At 47.9% G+C, this 15787-nt stretch overlaps 1 protein-coding gene and 1 gene segment (V, D, J or C); one reads left to right on the top strand and one right to left on the bottom strand.

Moving 5' to 3' along the window:
- Nucleotides 1-13595: 13595 nt before the first annotated feature.
- Nucleotides 13596-14959, bottom strand: LOC137776182 (immunoglobulin lambda variable 6-57-like). The segment is given in 4 exon segments: nt 13596-13642; nt 13746-13815; nt 14480-14819; nt 14919-14959. Coding segments are annotated over 4 exon segments (498 nt in total).
- A 315-nt stretch (nt 14960-15274) lies between these two features.
- Nucleotides 15275-15787, top strand: part of LOC137776181 (G protein-coupled receptor kinase 3-like) — a 47499-nt gene continuing 46986 nt past the window's right edge. Inside the window, 1 exon segment of the mRNA XM_068562429.1 lies at nt 15275-15291. Coding sequence (XP_068418530.1) covers nt 15275-15291 — 17 coding nt within the window.

Below are 15787 nucleotides of genomic sequence, written 5' to 3'. Positions count from 1 at the left end.
CATTTCTGGGTCAGACACAGCGCCTACTCTGGTGAATTTACTCCAGACGCTGAAGGAGGGGCAGGTGGGCTCTGTCCTCACCTGTGCGGGTTCCTGAGACACCTGCGCTGTCTCGGGTCACAGGCACGACCCTGTGTTTCTCCTCCCTCCATTCACAGAGATCTCGGTGCAGAGAAGCCTCCCTTGCAGATCCCTCCACAGAAGCTTCTCACTGAAAAGCGGCTCAGAGCCAAGGTCTGTGGGCCCAGGGGTTTTTGTCTCACTTCCTCCTCATCTGAGACACTGTGGGAATGATAGCTGCTCCCACTGCTATGACCTACACCACAGGAATAGTCGTCCTCGTCCTCGGGCTGCAGCCCAGAGATGAGCAGGAGCCCTGCATTGGCCGAGGCATCTTTGGATCCAGAGAAGCGGCTGGGGATCCCGGAGCCCTTGTGCTTATCAGAGTCTGACCTGAACCTCAGGAGGTACCGGGGAGGGCTCCCTGGCTTCTGCCGGTACCAGTATATAGTATAGCTGGCAACACTGTACCCACTGCTCAGGGTGCAGGTGAGTCTGGCTGATGCTCCCAGAGATGTAGAGAGGGTGGGCGGCTGAGTCAGCACAGGCTGGGAGAGGGAACCTGCAGACACAGACACAGGTGGGAGATGGGGCAGGAGCTGGAGGAAAGATTCCAGGAGTCTGAGCCATAAGGGCTGATGCAGGCTGGGGACTGAGACCTGGTCCCCGGGGCTGGTCCCTCCCTGTGCAGTGAGACAGGAGCACGAGCAGGAGAGGAGTCCAGGCCATGGTGCTCACAGCCCCCTGGTCCCCACAGCGGGGCTGGGCTGCCCCAGGCCTCCTTTTCTCCCCCAGCCTCTGCCAGAGGAGGGGCTCCCATGCAAATGGGTGTCCACCCAGGGCCCGCCCAGCCCCTCCCTGAGCCCTGGTGCTGGAGCTCAGCTCACAGCCCAGACTCAAGGGGATGGAGGGCGGCTTCCCCCTTGGGACCCCCTGGGAGGAAGCACCTGCTGAGACCACGCAGGTCCCTGCTCAGGGGCCTCTGCCAGCCAGAGAGGACACACTGCTGAGTCCCCACCAGGGAGCACAGGCCCCGCCCCCAGGCCCAGCTCCTGGAGTGAAAGCAGCCGTGCAGGGACCCCAGGGCAGTCCCATGGCGCCCCCTGCGGGTCACAGAGCACAACTTCACGGTGACCTGAGGACCTGTGGGCTCAGCAGGTTCTGCAGCTCACCCGGTCCCTGTCTCCTTTCACACATCCAGGGTGGTTCCCAGTTCCTGGGATTCCCACACAGTGTACATTGATTTTTGTTTGTCTGTTTGTTCTGTGTGGTTTCTATAGTAGACTCACAATCTTTAAATTATTTTTGCTGTATGTATGTGTCACTACCTAGTCATGTATATCCCTCTTCATTTTTGTTCATATGTAAAATGTCCTAGGCTATTCCTGGATTTAAATTTTTTCACACAAATGTTAGAAAAAAGGTCTCATTTCTCCAAAATTCTGACAGGTATTTTTTAAAATAAATAGAAACTATTGATAAGCTAAATAAGCATAATTTTCAGATTTCTTCATTGCACTCCATCCTGAGCATCAGTGGATCTGTTTCTACATGTATGCAAGTCTTGTTTTATCCCCTGTATGGAATGTTCATCTTTCCTGGGATGTCTGTACGTTTTCTTCGTCAGGAGGTTGTCGGAGTCCGTGTAGACTGAGTGGTTACTGACAACGGTCTTGCGTGGGGGAGGCGAGGGGCATCCAAGCTGCGTCCAAGTCCTGGTTCCCAGGGGAGCAGCCTCTGCTGAGGCATCATGGAGTCGCCTGCTGGGCTGGTGTTTTCCTGAAGTGGTGACAGGGAGAGTTGTGCTCAGAGGGGAGGCTCCAGAACAGCCCTGTGGAAGGTGTGAGCCTGAAGTTGCAGTGCCCCCCAGGCAGATCCCAGAACACTCCTGCCTAGTGGTCCTCACATGGGAGGGGGCCTCATGCCGCCCATTCCCTCGTCTCTGAGAGCGATTCTGTCCCTGAACAAGGGCTTTCTGCTGAGTCCAGGGGAACAGGCTGAGTGTGTGATTTCAGCACTGACTCATTTTAAAGGTTCTTAAAGTCAGTGATCCACGGGGAGGGCCTCAGAGCCTCCTACAGAGCATGAAAAGGGGCTCAGCATCAGGGGGTCATTAGGGAAATGCAAACTACAATGACATATTGCTTCACCCAGACTAGAAGGGCTGTAAAATAAAGTGAGAGATAATAACAGTTGCTGGTGAAGACGGGGAGAAATTGGAACCCACATACATTGCTGGTAGAGATGCGAACCAGGGCAGCCGTGTTGGAAAACATCGGACAGTTCCTCAAATCTCAAAATATACTGTTAGCATAGTTACCGTAAGACTCAGCTATGCCACTCCTAGGTATCTACCCAAGAGAAGTGAAAGCATACTTCCACCAAAAACAAAACAACACCTAACTACTTGTACACAAATATTTCCGGCAGCATTTTGCATAATAGCCAAGAGAAGAAACAAAAACAACTCAAATGTCCCTGAAGGGTAAACAAACGGTGGTCAGCTCATACAATGGAGTATTATTTGGCAATAAAAAATGGATATTGACCCACACGGATGGAACTTCAAAATGTTATGCAAAGGAATTAACTGAACTAAGACAGTCACAAAGGACACCTATTTTCTGGTTCCATCTATATGAAATGTCCAGAATAGGCAAATCTGTAAAGACAGAAAGTGGAGCAGTGGTTCCCTAGGACTGAGCAGAGGTGTGATGAGGTGTGATCACGAATGGGTGGGGACGTTCTCTGAGGAATGTGGGCAGCTTCTAAAATTAGAATATGGTGATCCGGGACTTCCTTGGTGGTCCAAAGGTTAGGACTCTGAGCTTCCACTGCAGGGGGCACGGGTTCAGTCCCTGCTTTGGGAACTGAGATCCTGCATGCCGCGCTGCAAGGCCAAAAAAAAGAATATATAATACAGTGATAGTTACACAACTCTGTGAATATGCTAAACACCCTTGTACTGTGCACATTAAACCAGTGAACCTGTTGGCATGCGCAGTATATCTCAATGAAACTATGATGAAAACAGTATGAGAAGAAGCCTGTGTCACTGACCCTTTAAAGTGGGTGGGTGCTGGACAGTCAGACCCTCACACTGTAAGGTGGGCCACAGTCACCCTCCTTATTTGTCACAGGCAGTCACGGGGGTGATCACGGGGAGAGGGGGTGGGTTTTTGTCTCAGTTCCCCGTGGGTCAGATGCGCTGTGTTACCACTGATGCTGTCATCCCACGTTGAACAGTAATAATCAGCCTTGTCCTCAGGCTGGAGCCCCGAGATGGTCAGAGAGGCCGTGTTGACAGACGTGGAGCCAGAGAACCGGTCTGGGATCCCTGAGGGCAGAGAACCTGTGAGCATCGCGGTTTTGGGGGCCCCGTGAGAAATCTGTTGGTACCAGTTAACGGTATTAGCTCCAACATTGTTGCCGTTTCCGGTGCAGGAGAGGGTGACCTCCTGTCCCACAGAACCTGACACGGAGCCTTCCTGCGTCAGCCCGGACTGCGCCCAGGACCCTGGAACAGAGGAGGGGACACACAGAGAAGTGAGTCTGGGCCATTGTCCACAGCATGTTCTCCACAGGAAGGAATAAAGCAGCCCAGGTGTCCCCGAATCCCTTCTCCCACCTTCCACCGCCTCTCACCTGTGCAGTGAGCGAGGAGGCCGAGGAGGAGAAGGGTTCAGGCCATGGTGGAGACGCCCCAGCTCTGCTTCTGAGCCCACAGGGGACCTGCACAGAGTCTCTCTTACCTTGTCCCTCATGGGAGAGCAGAGGACCCCTCCATGCAAATGACCCCTCCCCCGGTGACCCTGGCCCTAAATTGGGTGAGAGCTGAGCACGGGGTGGGGCTGGGGAGCCTCCCCTGGGCCCTGGGTGGACCCAGGCTGGACCGATGAACACAGAGCAGAGAGCACAAGGCGGGGCTCCAGGGCCTGGATTCCCAGCTGAGAGTCCCCCCACAGACCCTCAGGGACAGGCGCACAGCGTCCCCTGCGGTCCACACCCAGGCTCCCTTAGGACTGGGATGGACATTCCCGAGCTGAGCCCAGCGAGTGAGACCGCCTTTAGCCCCGCCTCACACACCCCGGTCTCCACCCAAACTGACTGGATCTTGCCACCACCTTCTCCTCCCAGGATGAGACCCACAGACCCACCTCCCTGACTTGTGCGTTTTATCCCCGTTGCAGCTGGAGAGTTAGTGTAGAAACGCCAACGGGAGCGTGTTACCCCCACCTTACAGTCCGACAATGACCCTACGTCCCCTGAGGTCACTACAATGGTCTGGTCTCTACCTGCCTCTCCTGCTCTCTGGCCACTTTCCAAGGAGCTCCTCCTAGGAGCCTTCCCTACCCCAGCAACCCACAGCACAGGCTAAAAGCAACTGTTCTCAGTTACTTGAATGGCCAATATCTTCTTCTTTGAATTCTTACCTCTTACACGCCCTCCCTCCTACTTCTACCATCTCATCTGTCTCAGTCCTTCGGGATTTTGAAAATCCCAAATGAGATGCAGCTCCTGTTGATTAGGCCTCTTTGGACCAACTCTAACCCCCCCACCCTACCCCGCCGCCTCACTCTTTAGTTTTTCACCTCTTCCGGGGCTGGAAACCATGAGCAGGGTTAGAGCTGTAAATACACAGTTGACATAATTTTGGTCTGGGTTTTAATTACAAAGAGATGTGTAATTCCTTCAGATAAAAATCCAGTTCTATAGAGCATTCCCACATATTCCTCCTACTCCTCCCCACATTTCCACCATTTTAACATCTTGCATTGGTTTCGGGCAACTGGTAAAACTGCATAAACCAATACTGATACATTATTATCAACTAAACTCCATTGGAGTTCGCTCTTGGTGTCACACAGTTTTATGGGTTTTACCAAGTGCGTAATGTCACCTACCCACCGTCCCAATAACATACAGAATATTTTCGCTGCGCTAAACATCCGTTTTGCTCCACCTGTTCAGCCCTCTTTTCCTATCCCCGAACTCCTGGCAACTCTAGATCATTTTACTGTCTCTAGACAGTAAATGTGCCTTTTCCATAGTATCATATTGTTGGAATCACACAGTAACTGTATATTACTTTTTACAGAGTTAGCTTCTTTCACTTAGTAATATGCATTTACTTTTTGTATCGCCCTTTCTTTTTGTGACCCAATAGCTCATTTATTTTTAGTCACTGAATAATGCCCCATTGGGTGGATGTACCACAGTTTGTTTATCCATTCAGCTATTGGAGGCCATTTTGCTTGATTCCAGATTGTAACAACTATGAATAAAGCTGCTATAAACATTTGTGTGCAGCTTCTTGTGTGGACACACCTTTTCAACTCATGTAGATAAACACCTAATTCAACTGCTGGATCGTACAGTGAGAGTATGCTTAGCTTTCTAAAACTCTCCTCGTCTGTCTTCCATAGTTGGCCAACACCATTTTCCATGACTACCAGAAATGAATGAGAGTTACTAAATGACTAGTTTAGCTCTATTACTAGTTTAGTCCATGTGCTATACAGGGTCTCTCCACTCTGCCAGGTTAAAACTCAGGCATCCTACACATTTTTTAATAAAATTCCTAAGGTCTATCCTAGTTACTCACTTGGCTTCCATAAGCCATCTACGCCACCACATCTCTGCTCTTTTCTCAGACCTGGACAGTGGCTCTCTGATGCTGCAAAGTTTTCATTCAGGAAATTCTCATCGTGCATAAGCACCTGCAGAGATGAGTGCAATAGCTCTCCCCACAGAGCGCTAGCCCAATTCAGTTTGCGTTATATTGGCATCTTTCTCATGTCCTATAAAGATGATCATGTAATTTGAATTATAACTAAGTGTGACTTGTAATATGTCACCTACCTTATCATTCTCAGCAGATAAATTATTCTACCATCCAGAAGTGAAATTTCTGGAAAAGCATTTTGAAGACCTATTACACATGTTCAACTATAATATGATAAATAACTCATCCCTGTTTACCCTGGATGTTCCTGGTTTCACCACTGGAAGTCCCATGTTCCAGGACACCCTTCAGTCCTGAGTAATGAGGGTGGATCTTCCCTCTAAGTTAAACTTACAGTTTTTGAATTTGATAAACAGTTATTATGTTTGAAAAGATTTTCTGTACACAAGATGATAATCAATAATTATTCATACAAAATATAAATTTTAAAATTTTATTAGGACTTACATTCCAGAAGGTACAGTAACCCCTGTGTGGTGTCCGTTACTGACATTGATCCCTTACCATCCCTCCTTCTGACGTCGGAGGGCTCTGCACCGTCACCTCTGCTTACACCCACCCATGTACCTTCTCAAGGGAAAACATGTATAAATAAGCAATAATATAAATAATAAAAGTGCTTGTATAACCTATCTACTCACTTCTGACATTTTTACTCAGTGCTTTCCTGTAAGAAAATATTGTACCCCTTGTTCAAATTTTCCTTTATGTTCCTTCCTGAATTTTTATTTGTTTTCCTGCATATATGGTCAAAGTTTCTACTTTTTTTTTTTAATACTGGGACCGGAACAACATACACTTTGAAGTACTTTTAAATTTATATAATTTAAAAATTATATAGTATTTTTATTAATTGAGAATTTGAAAATGTTTATATGCATTCCAATGAATTTTCGGTACAATCTCTAGGCTTCTATGTAAATTGATTCTTTGTTTTAAAATATGTTCCTATTTTTTTACTTCTATTATTGATTTGATGCAAATCCCAGGGTAAAATCTTTCACAGGAGAGGCCAGCAGCCATCATGTGTGGTCAGATTAAAACGGAAGCAGTTCTAGCATTTCGCCTGGAGGACCAATGCTTTTCTCCAGTTTAGAGATACATAATCATTAAGCCATTAAGGAAGTTTCCTGTATTTCTTCATTTCTATGTTTATTTTTATAAAGGCAGAAATGGTGATAGAATTTAATTGGCAGCTTCTAAAGCATTTATTGAAAATGGAAAGTGTGTTTTTCTATTCAGATCTTATGCATTGAGAAAGGAGCCCAAAAAAGGTGGTTTTTGAAACAAATTCATTTTGCCCCCATGACTGATCCTCCCTCTTATTTCTCTTTGATTTATTATAAAACTTAACATTTACTGATTCTCACGTTTGATTCCCAACTCCTGCTATACAGCCTTCATCTTCCATTTCTAGAATCTTCCTGGGAACTGAAAGCCCTGAGGCCAGTGCCTTGGTTGAATGATAAGAAAATGGGGACTGTTGTCTCCTTTTTGCCCTCATGAACCATTGCATAGTTCTCCTGACCTAGTTAAAGAACCACACATCTGCAATCCTGGCAGCCCAGAGATCAGGAACACACAGTACTAAGGACGTGGATCCACAGCCATCACAGTTCCCTCCTTTCCCTCCAGCCGACTCTCAGAGTAGCCTCACCCCTGGTTTCCTGTGTCTGCAGGAGGGCCAGTCTTCACAAGGAAGCCTGGCATCTAAGGGCGGGGAGCTGACAAGGAACATGTTAACCCAGAGGTGAGGGTCAGGCCCAGGAGACCAGGATAGTAGGTGAAGTCTTGTGGCCTCAGGAGGGCAGGAAGAGGGCCACCAGGAAGGGTTTGAGTACAGACAAGAAAAAGTAGTTATAGCTTTGGGTTCTTGGCAGATGAAGACCGGGGACTGGATGAATGGATGACCTATGGTCAATTCCAGTAGGTTTTTAACTCCTGTGCTGGGCACGGCCCGTGTCAGCCTCCCTCTGGCCCTTCTATCAATTGCCCTGAAGGACTCTGTGTCCTAAAGATAAAGTTTCTGCCTGTGGAGCAGTGATGAGGGTGAGAAATGGTCCAGCCACCCTCAAAGCCACAAGTCCTTGAAAAGTCTTCAGGTCCTCAGGTGGTGGTGGCATAGTTAGGAGCAAGGTCACCCTTGATGTAATGTTAGACACAGGCAGCCAACGTTTATAGCCTGACGGTGGGAGGACAGGGGATGGCTGAGTCTCCAATCCTCCAGGGTCTGGAACTCTGTGTCAAGATCATCCCATGTCTGGTCCTAATGATCAGCCTTTTTGTAGGACAGGGTCTAAGGGACCCTTAGGAACCATCCATTGGCCAACCTGAAGCCAGAGTTTCCATCTCAGATGGCACTGAGTCGAGATCTCCCCAGTCCACATGTTCAGGACTCTTGCCTTGATGCTTTTTTTGCCAGGCCATAGCAAGCTTTTCTTGTTCATTTATATGTTGCTGATTTTCTGTTATAAATGACCTTGTTTTTGAGATCTCACTCCAACATCATGGATGGATGTGTCAGCAGAGCCTAGAAAGAAACAGAGACCTAAAAGATATAAAAAATAGGGGGAGGTGAGATTTGGGATCCCTGCTCACTTCGTCCACAGCCCAACCCACTTGAGTATGGATGGATAGATAGACAGATAGAGTTGCATCCCATTGGTTCTGTCTCTCAAGAGAACCCTAAATCATACACAGCCCTTTACCCAAATCTCTGTCCTACTCTCTCCTTTTTCTGGCCCTTTGCAGGGTTCTATTCTGTGGAGCAATCTGTGATAAATGGTGGCCCAAGGGAAGCCTGTACTCTGTTCCCACAAAGACCTTGAGAGGTCACAGTCACAAGGAAGTGAAGGTCAGGGAACAAGGTTTTCCCCTGTGCATAATTGCCCACTCCACATAACCCCACAAGACCAGGCTATCAGCACTCCGTTTGTTGCAGGGCATCTTCACACTCTTTCTGGGACAGGCCAGTGCAGCTGTTGAGAAAATCTATAATTTGGAGGTGGGGTGGGTCTTTGGATTTTCTATTCAGGATTCACCATTGTAGGTTCCATTTCTAAGCTTTGGAAATACTGCCGGGAACCCTGAAATCACACTGGTGCCCTCTTCTCTTTAGAGCCTCTGGGTCATAATTCTCATCAGCAGGTTGCAGTTCCCACAGTCGTTCTTGGGGGTGAGAAACCCGTCACCCTAGGTGCACACTGCAGGTGAAGCACAGGGAACGCCCAGCAGCACCCGCCCCAACCTGCTGCACCCATACTCTGCCGCCCTCTCCCACCTGGTCTGGGACTCTTTCCTTGAGTCCAAAGTGTCTGTATGATTGGGAGGTGTCTCTTCCAGGCTCTCTGGATAGTGGAGCCAGGGCTGGCTCAAGTTAAGAGCACTGTTCAGTGGACATTTGAGGTCACGAAGGGAAGACAGCACTGACCATTCTTGTCACTACTCTGTGTACCTCATCCCATGCACTCTACCCACCACGTTGATCAGGTGGGTACTTTCTGTCCACGCTACAAACAATGACACTGACACACTGGGAAATTCAGAAGCAGATCCATGATGCATGTCTAGTATTTGAAAGATCCAGATTTTTCCAAGTGAAAAACAAGTTCTCTTTAAATTCCCTCTCTTGATGGGTGAGTCTTGAGAATGGGGAGCAGGGGAGGAGCAGGAGTCTGGGAATAGGAAGAGAACATTCTGGGAGCATCTGGTCCTAGACTAGGCTGAATTAGTGGTGACGGTGATCACAGCAGCTGGTCTGGGCCACACACTGCAATGAGTTCATATCTGTGACTTCATTTAATCCTCCCCCAACCCTGTGAAGTAGACAATGTCCTGATCTCCCTTTTCACAGGTGAGGACTCAAAGATTAAGGCCTTTTTGGAGCTAGGAAGTGAACCGGGGGAATCAAGGGGATAGGAACTGTGGGCCAAGGTCTCTTCTGACCCTGATGTGGCCACAACCTGAGGGTCTCTGCCCCAGGACTGAGGGATGTCTGAGAGGTTCTGTCTGTGCAGTTCTGAGGGCCCACCCGATGCTGGGGGAGGTGGAAGAAACTTCCAGGCTTCCTTTGTGAGCAGAGCAGAGCAGTGGGGAGGGTTTTGTCTCACTTCCCCATGGGTCCAGAGCACTGTGAAAGCCTCTGAGTTGCCGTGATATGTAGCACAGTAATCATCTGCCTCGTCCTCAGGCTGGAGTCCAGAGATGAGCAAAATCCCAGCATTAGTTGATGCATCATTGAATCCAGAGAATCTGCTGGGGACTCCGGAGCCCTGGTACTTGTCTGAATCTGAGTGGAAAGTAAGAAGATACCTGGGAGGGTTCCCTGGCTTCTGCTGGTACCAACATATCCAGAAATCACCAACATTGAAGCCACTGCTCAGGGTGCAGGTGAGTCTGGCTGACGCTCCCAGATACGAGGAGAGGGAGGATGGCTGAGTCAGCACAGGCTGGGAGAGGGAACCTGCAAACGTAGATACATGTGGGTGCCGGGGCAGGGACCAGAGTTGAGTTGCCTGAGATTCTGAGCCAGAGAGGCTAACATAGACTGTGGGGCTGCTGTGTGTCTCTGAGGAATGTCCCCACACGTGCAGTGAGACAGGAGCATGAGGAGGAGAGGAGTCCAGGCCATGGTGAATGCAGCCCTCCTGAGACACCTGAACTGGAGCTGGGCTGCCCAGACATCTCTTATCTCTTTCAGTGGCCTCAGGGAGGAGGGGCTATTCATGTAAATTTGTTTCCCATACTGGAGACCTCTGTTCCACCCTGAGGACCAGCTGAGGTCTGCACTTGGTTCTTTAGACAGAGGGGCTGATGGGTGAGACTGAGAGTCTGCCCCATGGGAGTGACTAGGGAGGAAGCAGCTGCTGGGACCTGACACAAACCATTGAGCAGGAGACCCTGCCCAGCCCAGAGAGGACACAGCGGCTGAGTTTCCACCAGCAAACACAGCCCCAGCCCTGGAGAGTGTGAGGGATTACACAGCAGAGGGCACCCACTGTGCAGACCTGGGGAAATCCCACAGCACCCCCTACTGCGCAGTGAATTCGAACTTCAGTTTCTCTGTGGAAATTATGTTAAGGGCGTTGGTCTGAAAGCCTGGTCACTGTCATTCCAGAAATATCTGTGGACCACACCCTGCAGTGTCCATTGATAATTGATATTAAGAAACATCCTTTTCAACTGAGTTCTTTCTAGATTTTAAGGTGAAAGAAATATGACCACCATACCACGTGATGAAGGCTGCAGTGAGGTGGGAAAGCAGACAGCTTTGGGAACAAAGACTTGAGCAGCTCATTCAAGAGGGCAACAGGAAGGAGGTGACTGGTCATCTGGGTCAGAATGGAGTGGAGAGTAGTGGTCTTGTTTGTGGAGCAACAAAGCAAGCAACACTTCTAGAGAAGGTGCAGGGTTCTCAGAAGATGTAGCAGAGTGTTCAAATATTCAGAGACACCAAATAGTGTAGGGTATTGGGAAATGGCAAAACGTCTCATATTTCTGGGTCTGACATTTTTTGGATGCTTTTGTTGTCAGGCCACAGCATGTTTCTTTGTTGCTCTTTCTCTGCTACAGAAGATGTTGTTCCTAACATTCCTACACCATGGATGGGTGAGTCAGCACAGTCTGGACAAAGGACCCTAAAAGATCAGCATAAGGGCTACTTCTCACTTAGAAAAATGCTTCCATCCATTCCAGAAATATTTATAAAAAGAATGGAACAAGCCAGTAGTGTGCCAGACGTGAGGGAGATGAAAGATGAAAACAGAAGGCCGCTGTGGCTGAGGCAAGAGACAGAGAGAACAGAGAGGTGAAGATGTTCCCAGGGGCAACACCAGCCTTTGTCAACAGAAGATACGAATGTTCTTCATCAGTTCACTTCATGAGGCCCCCGGATAGTCACGAGGTGAAACTCACCGTTGTCTTTGTGGTAAGATTGCCAACACAAGAGGCTCTCTCTTCCTTCCTCTTCCTTTTCTCTCCCGGCTTGAAGAGGGTCTTCAATGCCACATTGGCTGATGAGCTCTAAAGTGTTGTTTTTTCCTCCTATTATGGACATATTCCATCAAAATCCAGGACTTGACTCTCTCCTGATTAGTTAGACAAAAAGATGAGAGCCTCTTCTAAAATCTAGTTTGGGAAGTTCACTTCACTCCCTAGCTCTACTGAATTAGGACCTGCTATATATATTTTTTTCATCTTTTCCATTGGGTGACCCCTCTTGTTAAAGCAACATCTCTATCTTTTAGTTAAGGGGCAGAAATGTACACAGATGCTTCTTATTATTCAAAGGAATACATGAGGTGACTGTCTACATAAATCTTTACATCTGATAAAGGTGGGGGAGTGAAAAATAAAGATAATAAAGAGGGTCAGGTACCTTGTTTTAAGGAATTCAATACTGAAATATCAAAGTGTGGAAGAGGCCCATGTCCTTCGATTATTTTATAGTCAAAGATTTACCCAAAGAAGCTTGACAAGGCATAATGGTTGTGCATAATTCATATGGGACATTTATAATGAAGCCGTGGGTTATAAGGAAAAGCCATTAGGCAATCCATTGACATCATATGCAGCGAGGGAGTCCAGTGTGGTCTCATCACATTTCATTAACGGTAGACATCAAGGCTTAACCCCACCAATGCATACACCCTCTCCACATCGCCACGTCCATCTCTTAATGTATTCATTATCTATTTCCTCACATCAAATTTCTCCAAAATTAGAAGCTAAGAACAACAACATGTATGATTCCACAGTTTCCGTGAATCAGGGAGTTGGCAATAGCCTGGAAGGGTGTTTCTGGCTCAAGTTTGTTCGTTAGGTTACAGTCAAGATTTTGACCAGGTGATGGTCATAGAAAGGCTTGACTGGGGCTGATGGACCAGCTTCCAGTTTGGCTGAGTCACAAGGCTGGTTGCACAAGGTCTCAGTCCCTTGACACGTGAACCTCCCCATAGGGCTCCTTGAGAGTCTTCACATCATGGCAACTGCCTTCCCCGGAGTGAGTGATCTAAGACAGCACAATGGAAGTCCTTTATGATGTAGCATCGGAAGTCATACACGGTCATTTCCTCAATATTCCATTAGTTTCACAGGTCATCTCTAATCAGTATGTACGAGGGCAAGAATACCAGGAGTCAGTGACCATTAAGAGCATCTTGGAGATCGGCTACCAACACCAGATCAGTCCACACGATACACAAGTCTGGGATCTTAAAGGCCCCACATTGACACAGAGTGGAGCAAACCCTAAAGGCCAGCAGGAGCATTAGAAATCCCACCTGCCCCCCATAGGATACTTGCCAGGATGGTTGGGAGCCTTTTCAGTCTGCATATCCAGATCTCTCTTTTACTCTTTTTATTATCATCACTCCCTGGTTAAAATTCATGCACATAAAAAATGATACCCTAGAGTTGTATCCAAAAGAACTATGCCTCACAGCACACAGAAGAGTTTTCACAAGAATGCTTTTTACTAAATGGGCTGCCTTTATCCCTGAGTGACAAGTGAATTGTTCAAGTCAGCACTGTCCAGTAGAACTTCCTGCCATGGTAGAAATGTTCTATACCTGCACTCTCAAAAATGGTAGCCATGAGGCACACGCGGCCATTGAGCAGTTGAAGTGCAGCAAGTGTGACTGAGAAATAGAATTTAAAATTTTACTTAATTAATTTAAATTGAAATATAAATACCCACATTCTGCTAGTGGAGACTATATGTACTGAACAGTGGAAGTCCAAAGACCAAAATTTGAAGAGAACCGAACAGAACCAGAGCCAAAATTTGAACCTAAACACTCTGGTAAAAGAAAGGACATTTTAATACACTCATCTTTGCTGCTGTTCTGGTCTGTTTTCTTATACCCATCTTAAAATGTAACCTGTTAGAGTACCGGACCTTTTCATGTCTTCATCTTTGTATCCCATGCTTGAAAAATACTCCCTGTGGGAATAAATGAAGAGAGATTTTCATGTGCTTTGTATAAAGTTTTAAAATATGAATCACACACCTAATCTGGCCAAAAATCACACTCCAGTTGGAAGGATATTCCATACGATTGGGTCATAGGTTCTCTGATCTCATGAGGCTTAGAATGTTGTTCATCCATCAAAATAATCATTTGAATTATGTGTTATTGTTTTGCCTAAGTTGGGAAAACAGAAGCATAGGGCGAAGATACATTCGTACACCCAGCTGATGGTGTAAACAGGATTCAAAGCCAAAGCCTTCCTAATAGCTGAGATCATGCTCTTTTAAAACCTGTAGTTCTGAAACTAGGGTGATTTTGCCCTCCTAAGGGACATTTGAAAATAGCTGGAGGTTTTTTGTGTGTCACAATATGGAGAGTAGGTTGTTACTGGCATCTGATGTGTGGGGCCCAAGGATGCTTCTAAATGTCCTCGATACACAGAACAGCCCCTCCACAAGGAATACTGAGGTTCAGAAACCCTGATTTGAGCTAAATCTCCTCCATGCAGTGATTGCAAAGGATTATGAGATCATCTATCAAGACATGAGAGGAAAAAATTATATTTTGGAAAGAAAAGGAGGAACTCATGAAAATTCCAGCTTGAGCCTTCAAGAAGAACACAGGGAAAAAATCAGCCCTCCCTGGTGGGGATGGGTCAAAGGCAGACCCTGGACAGGGAGGCTCTGGGGAATTTTGATCTCACTTCTCCATGGGTCTGGAGCACTGTGTCCTTGTTGCTGTCACAACCGGACTGACAGTAGTAGTTGGCCTCGTCCTCAGGCTGCAGCCCAGAGATGGTCAGGTAGGCAGCACTGGAGGAGGTGTCAATGGAGCCAGAGAAACGATTGGGAACCCCGGAGGGTCTTTGGTCATCCTTGTAGATTACGGTGGTGGGGGCACTGCCCGGGCGCTGCTGGTACCAGTGCACGTAGTAACTCCCAACGTTACCGCTGCTGCGGGTGCAGGAGATAGTGACCTTCTGCTCCAGAGACCCCAACACAGAGCGGGGCTGAGTCAACACAACCTCTGCCCAAGACCCAGTGAGGACAAGACAGATCCCATTCCCAGGGAGGGGGGAGAGGTCATCCTCCCAGGTGACAAACAGGAGCCCTCCCAGAATTCCCTGCAGGCGTCCACCTGTGCAATGAGCGAAGAGAGTGAGGAGGAGAGGAGCCCAGGCCATGGTGAAGACACCCCCAGGCTCTGCTTTCTGAGCCTCACAGCCAGGCCTGAGCCCACCAACCCTTCTTATATGTCACCCTGATCCTGAGGGTAGGAGGTCTCCATGCAAATATTCCCCTTTCTGGAGGCTGTTCAAATCCCTCCTTCAACCTTAGCCTTGGCTCCACCTGATAAGAAGAGAGACTGTAGGAGGGAGGTGTTATTCACCCCAGTGAGGTCACAGGAACACCTGCAAGAGGGGAGGGAATCAGCTGAGAAACTGGAGAGCATCAAGCAGGTGCATAGGACACAGCGCCCTGTGGTGGATGCAGGACACATGTCGACCCTGGGCAGGTGCTGTTGCTCAGGACTCCTGCCTTCCCCAATCTGCACCCCTCACAATTTCAGCGGTGAGTCCAGGGTGTGTCTGTGCAGCATGCTACGATCAAAGTACATTTAAACCTTCACATCTCTCTAGATGCACCAAGGGCCACTACTCTGATCCAGACATTTAGAGTCACTTTGTGTTAAAGGAGGTGATAAATATCACCAGAATGAGCTCTGTTTGGAAGGAAATGGAAGCAAGGACACTCCCCTCTCCAGGAGGGACCATGTGGGGTGAGATTCTGAGGCATTCACTGAAAGGAGCCCAGCTATTCAGGCAAGAAGAGCTAGGAATCCTGGAATTGGGACCAGACTTCACCATCAGAAGATGCCAGACACCCGGAAAGGAGAAGGAATCTGAGGATGCAGTGAGGGGAGGGGCCAGATGTCAATCAGGGGTCAATTCAATCATAGCCCATAATCAATAAGTGCAATGAAGGTTTGAAATAAGACATTAGAATGGAAA

This window comes from Eschrichtius robustus, chromosome 14 (genome assembly GCF_028021215.1).
Source record: "Eschrichtius robustus isolate mEscRob2 chromosome 14, mEscRob2.pri, whole genome shotgun sequence".
In the NCBI taxonomy this organism is placed as follows: domain Eukaryota; kingdom Metazoa; phylum Chordata; class Mammalia; order Artiodactyla; family Eschrichtiidae; genus Eschrichtius; species Eschrichtius robustus.
Note: the sequence above shows the minus strand (reverse complement) of the source record. Positions and strands in the feature narration are given on the sequence as shown.